Raw genomic sequence first — 19,192 nt, 5'->3', positions numbered from 1 at the left:
TTATTTAAATATTCACAATATCAAACTGTAAAATTTTTACATTAAAAAAAATATAGGTAATTAATTATAATCTGTGTTGAATCTTCATAATATCTTTCAAATTATAATATTTATATGTGTTATTTGAAAGATACTGTAATTTATTCGTAAGTAGAAAATATTTACTTTCAAATAATTTTTGTAAACATTTGTTATACTTATAGATTTATAGAAAAAAAATTGAAAAAGTAATTTAGCTGACCACCAAGCTGACCACCCATCATTAAATCAACTCAATACTGGTTGTCACTGTCAATTATGTTTTATCAATTTTGATAACGAAATTACAGTCAGCAGTTTTCATAGTGCTCATACTGCTACATTCTTATAACTTAATGTTGGTTTAATAATCGTTATAAATTAACATAAATCGAATTATGTGTTTAACATAATTTGAACAAAAATCGCTTCTTAGGACCTACAGCAATTAGCAAGATCATGTGAATAAAGTACCAATTCATAGTTTGTTGTTGTTGTGTTAAAAACAATTATGTCTGAACCAAACCCATTTGCTGGTTTAATAGGAACTCATGAAGGTAAAAGCAGCAATGATGTTGAATATACGTCTGGTTCCGTTGCCGTACAAATAGCGGCGAAAGAAGCTAAAGAAGACGAAAAAATTCAAACCATCAACAACATAGTGGAAAATGTTTTTCATTTTACAATTAACGCGAATGCTGTGGATGAAAAATCCGACAAACAACTTGTTTATTTGGAAGAATTGGCACAAGCTATGAACCCAAGAATTCGAATTGATTTGGAAGCTTTAGAGCAAGCTCTTTTTGAACGATTGTTACTGCAAGATGTATGTGAGAATGTTATACCCAAAACATGCAAAGCTTACAAGGAACATGTTGTACAAAAACAAGTATTTCCTTATCTGTTCAGTTCCATGCAAAATCTTCAAACATATGACTATGTAAATGATATTACAGTTCGAAATGGTATAAAGAAGATGAGGGAACTTATATTCAGAAATGCAGTGACTGCACTGAAACAGCCAGCTTTATTTGAAGATCAAGATTTTGCTAGTCAACTTATTGAACTTCTACAACATGTTGATCCCCAAAGTCACACTTTTTTTATAGATTTAGTGAAGGCTTTCATGGCAGAAGGTAATTAATGAAATAACTATATCTATATTTTGTTTCTTGATGGCATAGTTGTATTCAATACATTATTGCAATATTTAGATTGGTTAAATTCAATATCATGCAATTTTAAATGCTTAAGTTGTACAAAAACATTTAAATTTACTTTGAATTTTCAGCGGATGCTGATTCACAAAATCAGCTAAGAGACACCATGATTCCTGTTTTAAAGAAAATTCACACCGATGTAAACAAGTCAAATTTAATAAATTTATCCATCTACATTTTGCCATCTATTCACATATTTGCCAGTAAGTATAATTATATTATACCTACATATAAGATATTGCTAATATTATAAATGCATGCAATGTATTAAGTATGTTGTCAAACAATCACATTGCGAAGGAGCGATTTAGTTTTTTTTTATGTTTTTGTGTCTAGAGTTAATAAGCAGGCCATAAAGTTATAAAGGCTTCATTTTACTGCAATGATAAGTCTCATTCCCATGGAAATTTACTTTCACTTTACAATCTAAATTACAGGCAAAAAGCTTATTTTTTTATAATTAACTATTTATAATTATTATTTATTAGTAAAGGAAGTATTAATTATCTATTTCTGTTTCGATTAAGATATTTCTTTGTATGCCAGTGCTAATATTATTCATAGTTAAATGAAAAGATTAAATAGATTTTTGTTTTATTGCATTTTTTATTTGCTGATATTAGTATAGTATAGTTGGTATAGTTTTAAAATATCAATTATATATTACTAGCTTTCCGCCCGCGGCTTCACCCGCTTTGTCTTAAACCTAATAAATTATATACTAAAACCTTCCTCTTCAATCACTCTATCTAATAAAATAACCGCAACAAAATCGGTTACATAGATTTCAAGATTTAAGCATACAAAAGGACATAGGGACAGAGTAAGCGACTTTGTTTTATAATATGTAGTGATAGTGATTATTGTATAATTCAAATTTTAAACTACTTACTTAAAGATAATATTAATTAACAGGTAGTCCATATTTGGCTCCAATCTTGATGGAAGCTTGTGAACCTAAAAATGAAATGATAGGAAGACATTATCAAGACTCTGTGCTTGGGGCTCTACTTTCACTGTCAGTCTTACCGAGAACTGCAACATCACTCCACGAGTACTTTGACAACCCAACGGACCAAGTAAGTCAAGATCAATTTAAAATGATAACCTGCGTTTATATAACTTAATGCACATTTCTTCAATGGTGGACAAAACCTATTATAAAGAGCTTATTTTAAAGAAAAAGATCAGCCCATATCAAACTTTCGATCTCAAAAATATAGGCAATGTCTGCCTAATTAGATGAGTAAATAAATTTCTTTGCTTTCAGTCCTCTATATCAATGGTAGAATCATCAATTTGGAATGCATCATCGCATCTTATAAATAATATGCACAAGGTATTTCTAACTCTACTGAAAGGAGGGCCACAGATTAAAAATCGTCTGCTGACTTGGATTGGCAAATGCCTAAAGGCTAATGTTGCTAGAGGAAAGCTGTGGAATGTCCAGGTATAGTATTATAACCAAAATTATTATTATCTCCTACCTCCAAAGTAAAGTGTGTCTTTTGTTCTTTCAGAATAGAAAATATTTTGTTTTATTTTCATAAATGTTCAATATTTCGGAAAACTCATACAATATTATAAAATTAAGAATAGTTTTAAAATCTGTACTTTTATATTGTGTATTTAAGACATTTTTATCTTTCTCAGGCTGGTGATATAAGTGCAGCTTCACTACAATGTGTGTCTGATGGATTCATGCTGAATTTGGGCGCAGTGCTATTACAACTTTGTCAACCATTTTGTACATCGGCAAATGATCCAAAATCATTGAAGATTGATCCAACATATGCAGCAGTGCCGGTAATTTATTAATACTCGAAAATATTTATTTAAGCTTATTCAATCATAAATTATTAAACTAATACTTATATCTGAAACTGATGAATGATTGGAAAATTTTGCTTAGTGAAGTATTTTTGTATAAGTCTATTTTTAATAGTTTCACATTTCATTTTATACTTAACATATATAAAAATATTATATTTCAGACGGAAGAGTGTGCAGCTAAAGCAATTCATTTAGATTGTCTCCACACTGAGACATGTTTGCTCCCAGCTCGTGAGGGTGAAGATGGACAAACTGTTAAACGTCCAACAGCTGACACTTATAATTTTGTCACAGAGTGCTTCTTTATGACGCAGAAATGTATTGACTTGGGTAAGTGATTGAAAATTTTATAAACTATACAAGTTTGAATTGATATAAGAAATATGAAATTTTTAACACAAGTCTTTACTAATACATAATATTATAAAGCTGAGTTTGTTTGTTTGATTGTTTGAACGCGCTAATCTCAAGAACTACTGGTCCAATATGAAAAAATTTTCGATGTTACATAGCCACTTTATCGAGGAAGGCTATAGGATACCATTACGCTAAGACCAACAGGAGCGGAGCCACGTGGGTGAAACCGCGAAGCCCAGCTAGTATTATATATAACTGGGGGGTTAGACAAGTGGCTTTCGTTTAGCGTAACGTTTGATAGAATAGATTATGAATGTATGAGATTGACATAAGCTGTTATTAACATTTATCTACAGCTTATGTCAATCTCATACATTCATAATCTATTCTATCAAACGTTACGCTAATAGAAAGCCACTTGTCTAGGGCGGCTGTATTACATAATTACAATATCTATCAGCTAGTACCGTAAACACCTAGTACTTATGTGTATTTAATATTTTGTTACATATGTATAGTTTTAAATCTGATTTAATAGATTAAAATTTTGCTAAGAAACACTTTTCTTACATTAATGTTAAATCACATTTCTTTACTTCACACAGGTGTTCGTGTTTGCGCCGAGAAATTGTACCGTGTTGGTCAAGACCTGGGCAGAGCGCAGCGAGCATTGTCAGATGTAGCAGCCAGCTCGCATCATCTTGTTGATCCGTTGCGACAGCGGGCACAACATCTTATGACGAAGTCAGTATTTTTTACATAACATTTTTATTTGTAGCTTCAATTTAGCTTAAATTTTCTAACTAACCTAGAAAGTAGTTGATTCATTAAATATAATATCTAAATTTTCAATACTGTAGCTGGATTGTTTTCATTTGATTGAAAAAGTGTGCCTAAGATTTATCAATTTTTTTACAGATTCGTAAGTTTCCGCTGTGCTCTTCTCGAAAATGACATGTTGACAAATTTGCACCGTCTACAAGCAACCACGTGCACTTGGCTGGTGCAAGTCGCGATACGGGACAACGCTGAGAGGACTTGTTATGCTCCCATGAATTTGATGCCCGTTAACATGCCTATTACTACACCACCGCCTGATACTTTAAGGTAATGTAAAAAATAATCCAAAAATACTTTTTATTTGAAATTTATTTTGTCATATGAAATGTATTTGTTTTGCAATAATTGTAATAAAACTTGTGGGGTGCATTCGTGAAATTTAATGAGCTATATTAGCACTAGAATGTTAAATATATATTATAGAATAGGAATAAATACTGGAACCCATACAGCTTTTATATTAAATTCAAGAATTTTGAATTAGTTTCATCTCTTCTAAAATTTTGAATTAGTCTCTGATTAATCCTTTTTGCAAGTAAATGCATATTTATTCCTTGCTTTAATAATAACATAATATTCCATATAATATATATTTGCTCAAATGTTTATATGCAAGATTTACTAACTGAAAAAAAAAATCCCCATTCAGATGCATTCCAGAGTTCGTTTTAGAGAACATAGTTGTTCTAATAACAATGGCTCGGCGTACGGTGGGCGCCATCACTGAAGAGGCGGACTTGGCTGGTTTACTCCAACCAGCTCTTACATTAGTGCTTGCGTTTATGGGAGACTCTTCAAGGACTTATAACCCGCATTTAAGGTAAGAGATTATTAGTTTTATTGGTTGCTAATCAGAAAGTAAACTTTTTTCGATATTTATATAATTTTTTGGCAAAATCTGCTGAGGCATAGTGTACGAATTTCACAATTAATTATTTATAAATCAAGATTTAATATAAATGTAACAAATAGATGCTTATCTTACCTTGACTAAAATAAAAACAACATACCTAGCTCCAAAAGTAAGAATGACATTCTTACAAATACAATGGATTTGAATGTACGAAGATTTTTAAGAGATATGTCATGTCTTTTAAAAATCTTCGACAAAAATAACTAGTATATTTAATATGCTTAGTTTTCTTGAATTATCAGGGCGCGTCTAGCCGAATGTTTGGAGGCCATGCTACCAAATCATCCAGATGAGCAACAGCCACTTAGCAACATGGCTTCTTTCTACAGAGAGCAACTGTTCAAGGAGCACCCCCATCGATTGCAGGTATAAATATAATAATTTTAAATAACCTGCTGATTATATAATGTACCTGTATACGTTAAGTTTTTTTACGTTTATGAAATCTATTTAATTGTATTACAAATTTTATTATTGACTTATTTTTATTTACTTATAAATTATAATAGTAATTTTCAAATTATCTTTTAGTTGGTGCCATGTCTTTTGGATGTGTTCGTCGGTATCGAAATGACCGGCCAGAGTGTGCAGTTCGAACAGAAGTTCAACTATCGCAGACCCATGTACCTTGTTATGGAGTTCCTGTGGGGAATGCAGGAACATAGAGATGCTTTTACGTGAGTTAAATGTTGTTGAAGCATTATAAATGTGATTTGGAAGTTGTCTTTAAATTAGTTTATGTAAATTATTGAGCAGATTAATCTTCTGTAGACTGGACGCTAAATATTTTCTTGTCTGTACCTAAAAGCTTCCTCAAATCTTAAAAAATCAATTTTCAATACAGAGACTGGCTTTATGTCAATTTTTTAACTTCTAATTCATAATCATAATACTAATATTTTAATGATCTAGGAACTTTTGTATAAAAATGATTTACATTATTACTTAATTATTTTGCAGTCATTTAGCAAACGAAGCTCAAGCAAACATGGAAGCAGTACATCCACCAATATTCCTACGTTTTGTGAATTTGTTGATGAATGACGCCATCTTCTTACTTGACGAAGCATTGGGAAATATGGCGCAAATACGGACACTACAAACTGCGCAGTATGTATACGATAGTGGAAATTTTTTTATAGTTCTGTTATGTGTTTTAAAATTACAATTTAAAATTAATGATAACATTTCAGTAACTGGTTGTGTATATTGGTTTAAGTTTATAAGTTGAGTTAAAAAACGCATATTTTTCAATAAGTGATGTATTTAGAATCGTTTGGTGGTGCACCAGCGCTACGTACGAACTAACAATACATTCATTATGGACCATATAACAAGTTATATATAAAATGGCAGAGAATCCGGAGCCTGGACGAACCTGCCAGCTCAAGAACGCGAGCAGAACCTAGCTAACCTCTCGCACATCGGTATGCTCGCGCGGTTCGACAACATCCTCGGGCGGGACACTATCCGCACACTCGTCCGTCTCACTGCGCACGCGCCGCACCTGTTCTGTCACCCCACGCTCGTGGAGCGGATCGCGTCCATGCTGAATTACTTCTTGCTGCACTTGGTTGGACCCAATAAGAAGAACTTTAAGGTGATCAGCTGTTAGCTGTTATCAATATAATGCGTTATTCTTTCTTCTATCATTTTTAAACTTGTCAAAACTTCTTCTAACTTGTAAAAGCTTTTAGTTACCCGGTTTCGTCACCCCACATAAAGGTAGCGGATCGCGTGAACGTTGTTGTATGGATTGGATGAACAAAAATAAATACAAAGTAACATATAATAGTAGTAGTGAAGTCCCATGTCCCCTAGTGGGGTAAGGGGCAGATGCATTATAATTTATACATCTGTTTCACTGATCGATTTTCTTAAGGGACAAGTAGGTGATCAGCCTTCTGTGTCCTGCCAGACCGAGATATTTTTTTTCTTCGTCTCCACCGGGAATGCTTACTATTAATATCGAATTAATCTAGTAATATGAAGCTAAGCACGGAGAAACTAGATACTATATTTATAAAATTTTTAAGATAAAAAAATAAGAGTTTATTTTCTCTCAAATTTGCCCAAATATCTGTATTTTATTTTATTTAAACCTTACGTTTAAATACATTTTTATTTTCAGGTAAAAGACATGAAAGAGTTCGAGTTTGATCCAGCGAGCACAGTACTAGATATCTGCCGTATGTACGTAGAGCTCGGGAACAATGAGCGGTTCTGTGCTGCCGTGTCTGATGATGGAAGGTCTTATTCGCCTCAACTGTTCACACTTGCTGAAGCTGTTTTGGGTATGTGTTTTTTGTATTAAGGAAAATGGTTTTTATATGGTCACATTTATTGAATACTTGTATAATATCTGCAGGTTTGAAAGTAATTTCTAGTGTAGGTATACACTTACACTTCTTGCAGTATCTGACATAAAAATTTGTAACATATAAAATAAATCTGAATAAAAATTAAATTTCACTAGGTACTCTATTGCTATTAAAAAGAAACGCAAACATTTTTCACCTGTCCCAGCATTATCTTACAATATTAAATAAACCAACAAAAAATAGCAAACAAATACAAATATTTGAACACGCCTGTAACAAAACCAACCATTCACAGTACGAATCGGAGGCGGTGGTCTAATAACATCACTGCAAGAAGTGGCGACCCGCGTGAGCACTATCGCCGTGCAGCGACAACGCGACGAGGAGATACTCGCCAATGCACCCGAGGAATTCCTCGATCCTATAATGAGCACGCTCATGTTGGACCCCGTTGTACTGCCGAGCTCCAGGACCACGGTAGATAGGACTACCATTGCAAGGTAATATTATAGAAAAAAAAATATGGTTAAGAAATTAAAGATTTTAACGGATTTTAAACGCGAGTTATTCATTCTATTATTTTTCCAACGCGATGTTTCGCTCACTTAATCGCGAGCGTGGTCACGGGAGACTTGGAAACGCGAGACACGCTCGCTGTAAAGTGTGCGAAATGTCGGGAAAATAATACAATGAATAAATCGCGTTTAAAATCCGTTAAAAATCTTTAATTTCCAATGTATAATACTCGCGTAAAATCAAACACTAGAAAATGTATATTTTGTTTTAATATAATATGTACATAGAGTAAGATGAGTACACAGTACAGCAAGAAAAATCTATATGTTTTTAAATTAAATATCCTTAATTCTCCCTATTTTGAATGCTTGATAGATGGTTATGTTGTGTACTTTAAAATTAAATCTGCCACTATCAATTTATAATCTATACTAATATTATAAAGCTGAAGAGTCTGTTTGTTTGAACGCGCATATCTCGGGAACTACTGGTCCGATTTGATAAATTCTTTCGGTGTTAGATAGCCCATTTATCGAGGAAGGTTATAGGCTATATATTATCACGCTACGACCAACATGAGTGCAGCCACGGGGGTGAAACCGCGCGGAGCAGCTAGTATCTATTATTATAGTGTAAAAATAAAATAAATGTTTATTTTATTTCTTTATATTTTAGGCATCTCCTGAGCGATCAATCCGATCCATTCAACCGTTCTCCACTGTCCATGGACCAGGTGAAATCGAACACTGAACTAAAGGAGCGAATACACGCCTGGATTGCCGAACAGAAACAGAAAATTGCTCACACCCCTGACAGTAACACCTAAGCGTTTTGTAAAACATTTTAACTGTTAAACTAGGCTAGCTAGTTTCTTACATTTTTTAATGTAACAAATAAGTATACCGTAAACATTAGACTTTTTGTATAAAACTTTTCTTGATATGTGTGCTACGGATAATGTGGAACATTCTAGATATTTGTTTATGGTTGCAGATTTATGGGTTCGTTTTTATATCTCTAAGATATGAGTTTATATTTTAGTCGAGTTTAATTGCATAATTTATCTCTTTGGTTGTTTTATTTTGATAATTTATAAATAGTATAAACTATTTTTGGTCCAAGAGAAGTATAATATTTACTATTTTTTTTTGTTTATTTATTTGTATAGATATAGACTGCTATACAAATCCAATGTGATAATATTTTTTGCTGGTTTTTCCATTTAATTTACCGTGTCTATCACGTTATTACTTATTAATATATACGACTGTGTACAGACATGGGCAGGACACGTAACTATTTTTATGCCTTTGAAGAAGTCAATTAAGGTATGATTTGCCTTTTTGCTTCATTAAGTTCGCGCGATTTCTGACTGTATCTAAATGTTAGTATTAGTTACGGATAATTAATAACAATTATTTTGACCATAATATGAAGCATAGAACTTAAGAATCTTAGGATGTATATCATATGAAGACTTAAAAAATCACAATATAAAGAAGGACATCCATCAGTAAAACAAGTACAATATGTAATTACTTCTTACACTATGGGTTAATAATAATTGAACCTGTACTTGCACTCTCGAGTCTGGTACCTACCTATGTCTTCTTTAATGTTGTGGTTGATAAAATATGGGAGAATGCTTTTATCCCATAACATTTCTGAGATAAATAAAGTTCTTGTGTGTGCAGATACTTGCCCATTACTACATAATATATTATACGTTAACATGTAATACTTAACCAAGTACCAATATTGTTGTGTGTATGTGTATCACAATCCACTGTCTGTTGTCCCTTTTGTCTTATTTGTATGGTATTTGAATGAAGAAGAATGTAATAAATATTCCTTACTTTATTGTAATTTGTAATACGTGATTATTAAAGACGTCTCTTTGATATGGCCTATTAATCAAACCTACCTTTTTAAATATATTTGTCCGCTATTTAAACAGGCAACCCTTTACCCCTTTTATTCCCTGCTTTTTTTTTAATTAAACTTGGCAATGTTATTCCATATAATACACAATATAATATGACCAGTTGCCAGTAAAAATTGTGAAATTGTCTCTAGCACTTTCGAAAATTATCTCGCACAATTTTTTTCTAAAGATGTTTTAATTGTATGTAGTTATTATGTTTATATATTTTAACCCCAATCTTTGCTTTAATTATTTTACTATATTATATTAAATGATATATCACATGATAAAAACCTTTAAAAAAAAGTAGGACTTAATAATATAATAAAGGACCACTTTAGGAGGATAGGTACCTATATCTTTTTACACGAAAACTTAAGATTGGACACAAATTATTATAAATTTGTGATTTATATTGTAGAGGTAATTAAGTAGGTATTTCGGTAGAAGAATAAAGCATTCAAATTATTCGGAAAATCCTATAGAAACAATGCAAAGTTCATGGACATAGACTTTTAAAAGGGTTATCTTCAGAGCAAGTAATATCATATTAATAAGCCAAAGACAATGAAAAGTACAAAACATTAATGTTTAAATATTATCCTTTAAAAAATGTCTCAATAAATATCGATATAAATTTTATAAAATAAAAAAAAAATATTCAAAGATGAAAGTGAGAGTACCTACGCTAAATTGATCTCCAAAAGGATGGCAATTTTGTGTTCGTACTTCGTCTTATCCACAGAGTACAGACAACCTGTCATGGCGGAGTAATCAGCTGTTAATTGCAATGCCAACGAGCAGTTTTAAATTGTTTCCTTTTCTAACTTATTCCCGTTAACTTATGATATTTTAATTTCCAAATTGCAGTATAAAATATTCTATTATTTAATCATCGGATCCGTGAAGTTAAAGAATGGCGCGACGTCCCTTGTCATCTGTCAATTTTATTCATTCATCCATTGTAGTGCAGAAAAAAAATGTGACTTGTTTGATTTAATTTCTGTTTCACATAATAAGTGCTAGATGAATATTAATTACGGCCACTTTTTGTTTCTTTATATTTTTAAGAACTTCTTCGTTTATATACATACGAAAATAAACATTTATAATAGCACATAACACAGTCGTTTACACGGCCTAACAAGTTCTCTTTACAAAGAAGCCGTGCGGCGTCGGCGGTTTCTATTATTTTGTTTGACATTGAAGTGCTAGTTGCATTTAGATGATATTCAAACTTCGAAAGTAGATTAAAAATCCAGTGAATCGGAAGTGAAAATGTCGGGTCGAGTAAGAAAGCAAACTGACTGCCCTGTGGGCAAGCAGGGTCCCATGAGAGCAACCTTGCCGGTGTCTTCGATTATGAAGCAAGGTGGCGGATTTAAAAAGAATGCTGGCAATAGCCCCACTCTGTCACCCACAAATATTTGGCGGCGGATTTCCCCCGATCACGCTCTTTCCGGCCAAAGGAGCCCGGGTGCTGTCAACTACAAAGGTACCTACGTTTTGTTTTCTACCCTCTCAACCTAATGATATTACCTGCGGGTTCTCATTCGTATTCTTAATATTGTCTTTTGTTAATCTGGCACATCCAAGACACCTTTAATTTAAGCATTTGACTTAAAAGTTCTAGTTGTTATGGATCCTTATACTGGTAATTTTAATACATCTATATTATTAACATGACTAATTAAATTTGCTTTGCAAGAAATCATTTCAATAGCCACATGTATAAAAAAATTGTTTATATAAAGAAATCCTTTCATAGTTCTAATTGTTATTTATTTTTAGGTAAAGGCAGATTTGGGTCCAGTGTTATCAGACGCACAGCTTCATTAGATACATTATATCAAAAAGGACAATGGTCAAGAGACTATTACCTCCATGCTGGACAACTCCAAGTTGATAAATCCACTCAAGTAAGCATTATTATATTAACATTCATGGTGTATAGTCTATACTAATATCAATTCATATTTATGATTTATTTATTGTTTCTACTCTTTTTGTGAAAATAAACATTATTGCAAACTTATATATTAATGCCTGTAACAAGAATGTTTCTTGTTTTGTTAGAATACTTGTTTCAATTATTATTTTTGCAAAGGTATTGGGTACTTGTTGTTACTGCTAGCAGCTTACTAAAAATAAAACAATGTTTTTATCTAAATATATGTATACTTGCTCGAAATTCTTCTACTTCAAGGTGCACAATAACTGTTGTTTCTATTTGTGTCTGAACTTATACTTGTTATGAACAAAATATTAATAAAAAGAGGGTGTGTGCTGAGGACACATCTCAGAAGTGACTCCTTTGGCAAGATTCAAAGACACATGATGCAACCTTGAACTTTTACTCTCAGCGCACGTAAAGAAGTATGACTTCAAAAATAGTATTAGATAAATCGTTCATTAATATCTACAAAATGATAACTAATAAGGACCTATGTAAAACATGCTCATATAATATTATTATAGAACTACTAAAGATACATTTTAGTGAGCATAGTATTTAATGTACAGAAATTAATTTTTCTTTAATACAATAAGATCATTTTTTATTATTTATAATAATTACAGACTGATGATGGCGGTGGTATATCTGGTCGATCATCAAGAGGTTCTGAAGATGACAAGCTTGACCGTTTTCTCAGAAGTCGTTTACAAAGGCCTCACAAACCTTCTGGATCTGGAGATTACTCCTCCCATTCTATGAGCCCAGGGCTTTGTAAGTCTACTTTAAATATACATAACTATATTGTGTTATTTAATTTTTTACTCATTATCAACAACTAGCCATTTGCTGTGGCTTCACTCAGTATGGTAAAATAATTAATAATGATGGTTAAATAATGTTTAACATCAATAAAATTCTTTTATTTGCAACATACATAATTACAAATATATTTTTATAATGTTATACGCCAGCCACACACTCGACGAGTGGTATGAGAAGTAACAAGGAAAGTAGGCAGAGACATAGTGTGGCCATGATACTCGTCATGCCACTCGTCATGCTCATTGTCCTGCTCACTGCTCCCTATTTTGTCGGTTTTTTGCGCGCCAGTCAAAGGACCGGCAATACGAGTGCGAGTGCCTGGCCACATACGCGCGCACGCTGCCATCCTTTTAACGTCCATTTCGTGAGACTAGTAGAGCAGTGTGTGGCCAGAGAGGACAATGTCGCGGCGAATAACGGCCGCGGCAGCGCGATAAGCAGAGCGATGAGCAGCGCGAGGAGCATAGTGTGGTCGGGGCATTAGTGTAGAAATGGTATTATATTGATATATCTCTCAGTTTTTGATGCAGATAATAGATAGGTATACTTTAGAAAAGTCTGAGTATAGACTAGAGACAATTTCACTATTTTTTTATATTTCATTATTTTATATATTTTAGGGTCACGATTCGGCGGCGGTGGTGTTCCTTTGAGGGCAACACGGTCATCAGTGGAAGGACTGAATCAGGAAATAGAGAGACTTGTACTATGTCCCGCTAGTGGTACCCAGACTCCACATCTTGATCGGCTTAGAGATAAGGTAAGGCAATCTATAATATAAAAATGAATCCCAAAATGTGTTGGTAAACGCATAACTTGAGAACGGCTTAACCGATTTCGTTAATTCTTTTTTTATAATATTCCTTTAATTTCGAGGATGGTTCTTATGTAGAGAAAACGTGAATATGTATATGTACGGGCGAAGCCGGGGCGGACTGCTAGTATTTAATACAATTGTTATTTTTACCTATTCGGTAGTTGTAAAATGTACTGTATTTAACATAGTAATGAAAAGAAAGAAGTACTATAGAGTATAGCCAAGAATATAAAAAAATTTATGTGTCCAATATACATTAAGCTCATTTGTGTATTGAGGGGCATATTGTTTTGTCTCGTGATTTACAATTGCTCAAGTATAAATTGCTGCTTCATGTAGTATTTTACATAAATAATGTAACTTGAATCAACAATAAAGTAATTAAAAGTAGTAGGAATGATTATCAAAGATGTTTTTTAACCGACTTCAAAAAAGGAGGAGGTTATCAATTCGGCCGGTATGTGTTTTTTTTATGTATGTACACCGATTTCTCCGAGGTTTCTGAACCGATTTACGTGATTCTTTTTTTGTTCGATGCGGGATGGTGTCGAATTGGTCCCATAAAAATTTTATTCGGATAGGCCCAGTAGTTTTTATTTTATGAGCATTTTTGTCTGTATTTGTAAATGTTGCAAGTGCAAGTTTGAAGTCGGTTGTTTTTAACGCAGTTATCACTTGTTTAAGCCATAGAAATTATTATTTGTATAAGCCGACGCGATGTAATTTACGGTGTTATGTTTCTTTAAAAAATCTTGCATGCACCTCCATCAAGAGATAACAATTCAAAGTATAAATTAATTGATCATCTCTATACATATTTAAGTATTGGCATAACTTTCAGGTAACCCCTGAAGGTCACCGAGCCCCACTCGCCGAACTCCTGCGGCGATCTGTAAACACACAAACTCCGCACGATCTTTGTCATACCGCACATTCTTCAGGTAAATGCACTGTCTTTGTATATCGTTAGATAATTTTATAGTTTTGTCAATAAGGAGTGTATGATTGCATTGAAATTGTTATAATATAGGTATTAATAATTTATCAATTTATGAGTTAGACATACAGAAATATCATAGATTAAATATAAATTAGAATTAGTTAATATACAACATAGATAATACAATTATAAGTTATAATTATGTGTATAAAAAAATAATATGTATGATAAAAGTGTATCAGAAAATGGGTAATTATAAAAATCTACATCCATGTAGATCCACCGTCCCGAGGGTCACTGTCGAGCGCCGGCTCTGCCGAGCTTCTAGCAGCAGGTTTAACTTTGTTTCAATCTGGAACCATTTTGTGACAATATCTCACTATCTTACTACTATTATTTACACATTTGTAATTAATCAAACTACGTTTTTATAATACTTCACCAGATTTTAATATGACCATTCAAAATAATATTGTATTAACGCTTATTTTAACAAAGATAGTGCTTTTGTCGCATAGTGTGTCAATAAAAATCGTAGCATCGAGATTAGGAATGCTATTCCTAAACATGAATGCACCACATACATTGACTTGGAGCATGTTATTAGATACTTAATTTTTAATATATTTTTTTATTTGTTACATTGCAAGCTTATTTTTAGCACTGAGAATTTATGTAGGCATTATTTTAAGTTTTAGATATAGACCATAATATTATAATAATTAGAATATAGGCTATAGTTAGACTATACAGTCATCGTTAAAAGACCATGTTTAATGCAATCTAATTTACAGGTGGGAGTGTTTGTTCCTCTCCTGATCTCGATGGTTCTAAGCTTGGCACATCACCCCAGATCAATAGATTTTTAGCGCGTGAACCTCCAGATGGTTGTGAAAAGGTATATTTTAATATTGTTTACTCATTCTTTTATGTAAAATTTACATATTTTCAGTTAAATTTTCTGTTGTTCCAAATAAAATCTATAAAATATTTAAATGACTTATATCAGTATACTAGCAATGCAAAAATTAAGCTCACACTTTTCATCTTAAATATTTGTTACGCAACCAACAAATAGCTGAAAAAGCGAATTTTTGTTCTAAACATGTAATCACATGTTCCAGGTTAACTTGAAAGCGGGCGAGGGCTCGTACACCGAGGCGCTGTCCGTGATGAAGCCATCTGCGCCGGGCTTCACGCTGCGGCCGTCGCTCGGCTCCGCGTTCCAGCCGCTGCAGCCCGCGCAGCCGTCGCCGCCGCACACGCCGCACGGGCAGCACACGCCGCTCGTGCCGCACACGCCGCTCTCGTCGCCCTCGCCGCTGGCGCCGCACACGCCGCTCGTGCACACGCCGCTCGCGCACACGCCGCACGCGCAACACCCGCCTCAATGACTCGCGCCACGCCGCGCGTGGGGCTACCGCGCACTCTGTACGTTCGCCAGTCTTATCTGCGGCTTCGGATGCTTTGGGGGGCGATATGGACGATAAATGTGTTGTGTTCGGTACAGTGTATTGATAGTGGGTAAAGAAGGCTACCTATATTGAGCTATGATATTCTCAGACTTAATATGGGATTTAGATTTTTGTTTATGTGCAGTGTTTTCAAGGTTTAGTATGGTTTTTAAAGAAGTACAATGTAAATAATAGCTGAGATTATTCAAAGTGAAATATTAATAACTTTTTTTTCAAATTTGAACTCTGGTGTTTATTTATGTAGATATTTAGTATTTACTGTCAATTATAGATTTTTATTTAATTTGTTCACGGGATAATTGATAGCCTTCTATACCGTATTATTTTATATGTACCCACTCACATACATTGTATGCACCCCAATTGAATTATCCGCAAGCACGACCTTGACATACAGTCAAATTGGTCGATAAGATTGGCGATAATTGTACAATCATACTTCAGGTCAGTTCCCTTTATATTTCAACCAACTGTCAATCTCTGAAAACAGTTAGGATCCCCAAGGCAGTTATGTTTAGTTATTGTTTTCTTTATGTAAAAGTGAATTCTTTATGATGAATAAAATGTATAGTAATAATGTGTCGGTGGAGTATGCACCTTAATATGATGGAGATTTGCTGTGTGTTTTATGATAAACAAAAAATGTTAATGTTGAATGTGTGACATATTTGCTTAAAATTTCATGTTTCTGTAATGGTACATCTGCCATGAACAAGAAACTATAATACGACAATTCAATTGTATTGATGAGTTGCATTTTCATACTGTGAGACATGAACCCTCTCATTGTTTCATTATTATTAATCATCATTCATCTAATATGTACATATTATAAAGTATGAACACACTAAAAACATTTAGATTTACAAAAAATAGTGCAAAGACAATGTAGAAACTGCATACTTCCTTGTATTATAAATGTGTAGCAACAACATTTCTTTGATTAGAAGTGACAATAACGTTTGTTATAAATCCACCAAGTATTTTCCACCAAACAAATTAAAATTGAAATTTTAACATAATATTAAAATTTTTGTCAATTGAAATGTTCATTGAGTGAGATTAACAGCTTTTAATGGTCAATGATGTTATTTGGTCATTAAATGATTCATGATTGTATTACATAAATATATTATGTTAAATGTAAATTGATAAAATCATCTTATAAAATATAAGTTTCTCCAAAATGTATTCAGCATGACTGGATATTCAATTTGATCTCAATTCTTATTGTACATAATTTTGCCTTTTTCAATAGTTATTTCGATTATTTTTTTATCAAGAGTATCATGCATTTCAAGTTTTATTTTTTGTATATTTTTTTTTGTATTAACTAGGACCAAACTTCAGAGAAGGCTAGGAGGTTGAGATGACTGTAAGATGGTTTTCTATATGAAAATAGCTTTAAAACTTGGATTTGACAAGGAAAAGTGGTTAAGATAGACTGATTTTTTAAATCTTTACTTATACTTTGATACAGGTATCTTGACAAGTAAAAGTTGTATGATAACTTAAGCATGTGTTAAAATACTGGTAATAGAGTAGTTGTAAAATATAGAATAATAACAGATGTTATGTCATTCAAATATTCTTTTATCGTTTATGATGTCGCTTGTTTACCTAAGAACGAAAATTTTAAATACCTTTGCTACTGCAGACACTAAGCTTTATATTGCATCAGTTTTTCATCCATAATATGATCTTTATACAATATGACATTAGGACCTTAAATTTAGCTTCTACTGAATAAATATTAGATATAATGGTACCATAAACAAAACTCGAGGATAAACATTTGTCAAGAATCTGTATTGAGTATATTGGCTTAGACACGGTATTTGCTTTTATATCATTCGGATAGGAAAGAAAGGACCACGCCAATTGGATCTCTCATTTTGGCCAAAAGCATTTTTATCATCGAGACTGATAATGTAGAATGTTGAAAACATAGTTAGATCTGCTTTATTATTTTTTAAAGATTTGTAAAGGTCGACGGCAAATATATATTTTGGAAGGCTCACCTTTGGAATATAGAGTAATTTTAATCCTATTATTGCTCAATCAAAATTTTTATTAAGAGCCACACTTATGATATGTGCCGAATTGAAAGTGTAAACATTGTGATCGTAAAATTCAAGTCGCTGATAATATGTATGTATATAATAATATTAATTAACATATGTATGTATAACCTATTAATTATTGTTTAACAAATGAATGTGATATGTAAGTGAATATTGAGCGTACTTGGCAACTTCCGGTACTGAAGCGAGCCGGCGCCGACGGACGGCGCGCAGCGGGCGCGGCACAAAGTGAACAGTAACCATAAGTTGTGAAGTCTACCGACGGTGCTGTGGAGTGATTAGACATTGTAGGTGTGTAACGTACTCGCTATTACTGGCTACTGGCTTGTGTAGTGACGGTCACTCGACTCTTTGATTGAAAGGATACGGACAAATAATAATCAAGGCATAGTAAATGCTGTTTTGTATTGTACAAAATATGGTCGTTGGTAAGAATTAATTAATCATAATGTGTATCATTGAAAAGGTATAAAACATGCATGATTTCAAAATCATTAGTTGTAACTTACTATAGTGAGCGCTGAGCAAAAATGGAAAATATTAAATTGTGGAAAAAAACCGAGCCAGTATTTAAAATCCGGATTTCTGTGTAGATTTTTCTCATAAGTGCAATATCTAGCTGTAATGTAGCAATCAGTGTAAGTGAGTAACCTCGACGATTAATGTTTATGATGGTCGAATTTTATTTTCTCTTCCTTCTCATGTTGTCTTTAAGTTGCATTTACATCGAATGTACATTAAATGTAATTATTGTGAGCTTTATTCATGCAATCGCTTCCTGTTCGCTTCCGTGACGTATACATAGATGCCCCACATTAGGAACCCGAAACAATGTTATGCTTTTTGACATAATACTTACCATACTTAGATAATGTCACAGGTCCAGGTTGTAATTTAGGATTTATCTTTCCCAATGACGTTACCTACTTTAAGGTATAGTAAGTTTTAGGTGACCCAAAAATTTAGCTGTTAATAAATATTATGTGTGCTATAAATATTATGGTCCCTTACTTTTTTATTAATTTTATGTGAACCACTGTAAAAGATTTCTACATAAAAGTGTTACACAATTACAAGATTGTCGAAACATCTTCGTTGGAAAGCAAGTTTATGTAGAAATATTAACATTTTTTAAAAGTACATAAAGATATTTTT

The 19,192-nt window shown here is 33.0% G+C and overlaps 2 protein-coding genes across 4 annotated transcripts; both read left to right on the top strand.

The window, feature by feature from the left end:
* The first annotated feature begins 296 nt into the window (after positions 1-296).
* LOC123696276 (ubiquitin conjugation factor E4 A) lies at positions 297-9,919 on the top strand. The gene is made up of 16 exons (XM_045642351.1): positions 297-1,154; positions 1,310-1,441; positions 2,154-2,317; positions 2,509-2,688; positions 2,892-3,044; positions 3,233-3,401; positions 4,034-4,172; positions 4,347-4,535; positions 4,918-5,088; positions 5,424-5,547; positions 5,713-5,858; positions 6,142-6,291; positions 6,538-6,781; positions 7,313-7,475; positions 7,798-8,002; positions 8,694-9,919. Exons 1-16 carry the CDS (start codon positions 530-532, stop codon positions 8,842-8,844), a joined length of 3,105 nt encoding a protein of 1,034 aa, XP_045498307.1. The 5' UTR covers positions 297-529; the 3' UTR covers positions 8,845-9,919.
* Positions 9,920-10,698: 779 nt separating this feature from the next.
* Positions 10,699-16,198, top strand: LOC123696277 (protein FAM117B-like). 3 transcript variants are annotated; one of them, XM_045642353.1, is made up of 8 exons: positions 10,699-11,437; positions 11,734-11,861; positions 12,523-12,670; positions 13,342-13,481; positions 14,380-14,479; positions 14,756-14,812; positions 15,273-15,376; positions 15,603-16,198. In XM_045642353.1, the coding sequence occupies exons 1-8, from the start codon at positions 11,221-11,223 to the stop codon at positions 15,870-15,872; spliced, it is 1,164 nt and encodes a 387-aa protein (XP_045498309.1). In that variant the 5' UTR covers positions 10,699-11,220; the 3' UTR covers positions 15,873-16,198. The 3 variants fall into 3 exon arrangements, with proteins under 3 accessions (XP_045498309.1, XP_045498310.1, XP_045498311.1); XM_045642355.1 differs by lacking the exon at positions 10,699-11,437 and adding an exon at positions 11,477-11,596; XM_045642354.1 differs by lacking the exon at positions 14,756-14,812.
* Positions 16,199-19,192: the final 2,994 nt, after the last annotated feature.

Source organism: Colias croceus, chromosome 12 (assembly GCF_905220415.1).
Source record: "Colias croceus chromosome 12, ilColCroc2.1".
NCBI classification, from domain to species: Eukaryota; Metazoa; Arthropoda; class Insecta; order Lepidoptera; family Pieridae; genus Colias; species Colias croceus.
The sequence above is the reverse complement of the archived record's forward strand: the minus strand, read 5'-3'. Positions and strand labels throughout refer to the sequence as shown.

Excerpts from the sequence above, each read along its gene's own strand:
- LOC123696276 (XM_045642351.1), top strand. The coding sequence starts at position 530 with ATGTCTGAACCAAACCCATTTGCTGGTTTAATAGGAACTCATGAAGGT. Across the intron at positions 4,173-4,346 it reads GCACAACATCTTATGACGAA|ATTCGTAAGTTTCCGCTGTG; the intron begins GTCAGTATTTTT and ends ATTTTTTTACAG. Across the intron at positions 5,548-5,712 it reads AGCACCCCCATCGATTGCAG|TTGGTGCCATGTCTTTTGGA; the intron begins GTATAAATATAA and ends ATTATCTTTTAG.
- LOC123696277 (XM_045642353.1), top strand. The coding sequence starts at position 11,221 with ATGTCGGGTCGAGTAAGAAAGCAAACTGACTGCCCTGTGGGCAAGCAG. Across the intron at positions 12,671-13,341 it reads TTCTATGAGCCCAGGGCTTT|GGTCACGATTCGGCGGCGGT; the intron begins GTAAGTCTACTT and ends TATATATTTTAG. Across the intron at positions 14,813-15,272 it reads TGCCGAGCTTCTAGCAGCAG|GTGGGAGTGTTTGTTCCTCT; the intron begins GTTTAACTTTGT and ends TCTAATTTACAG.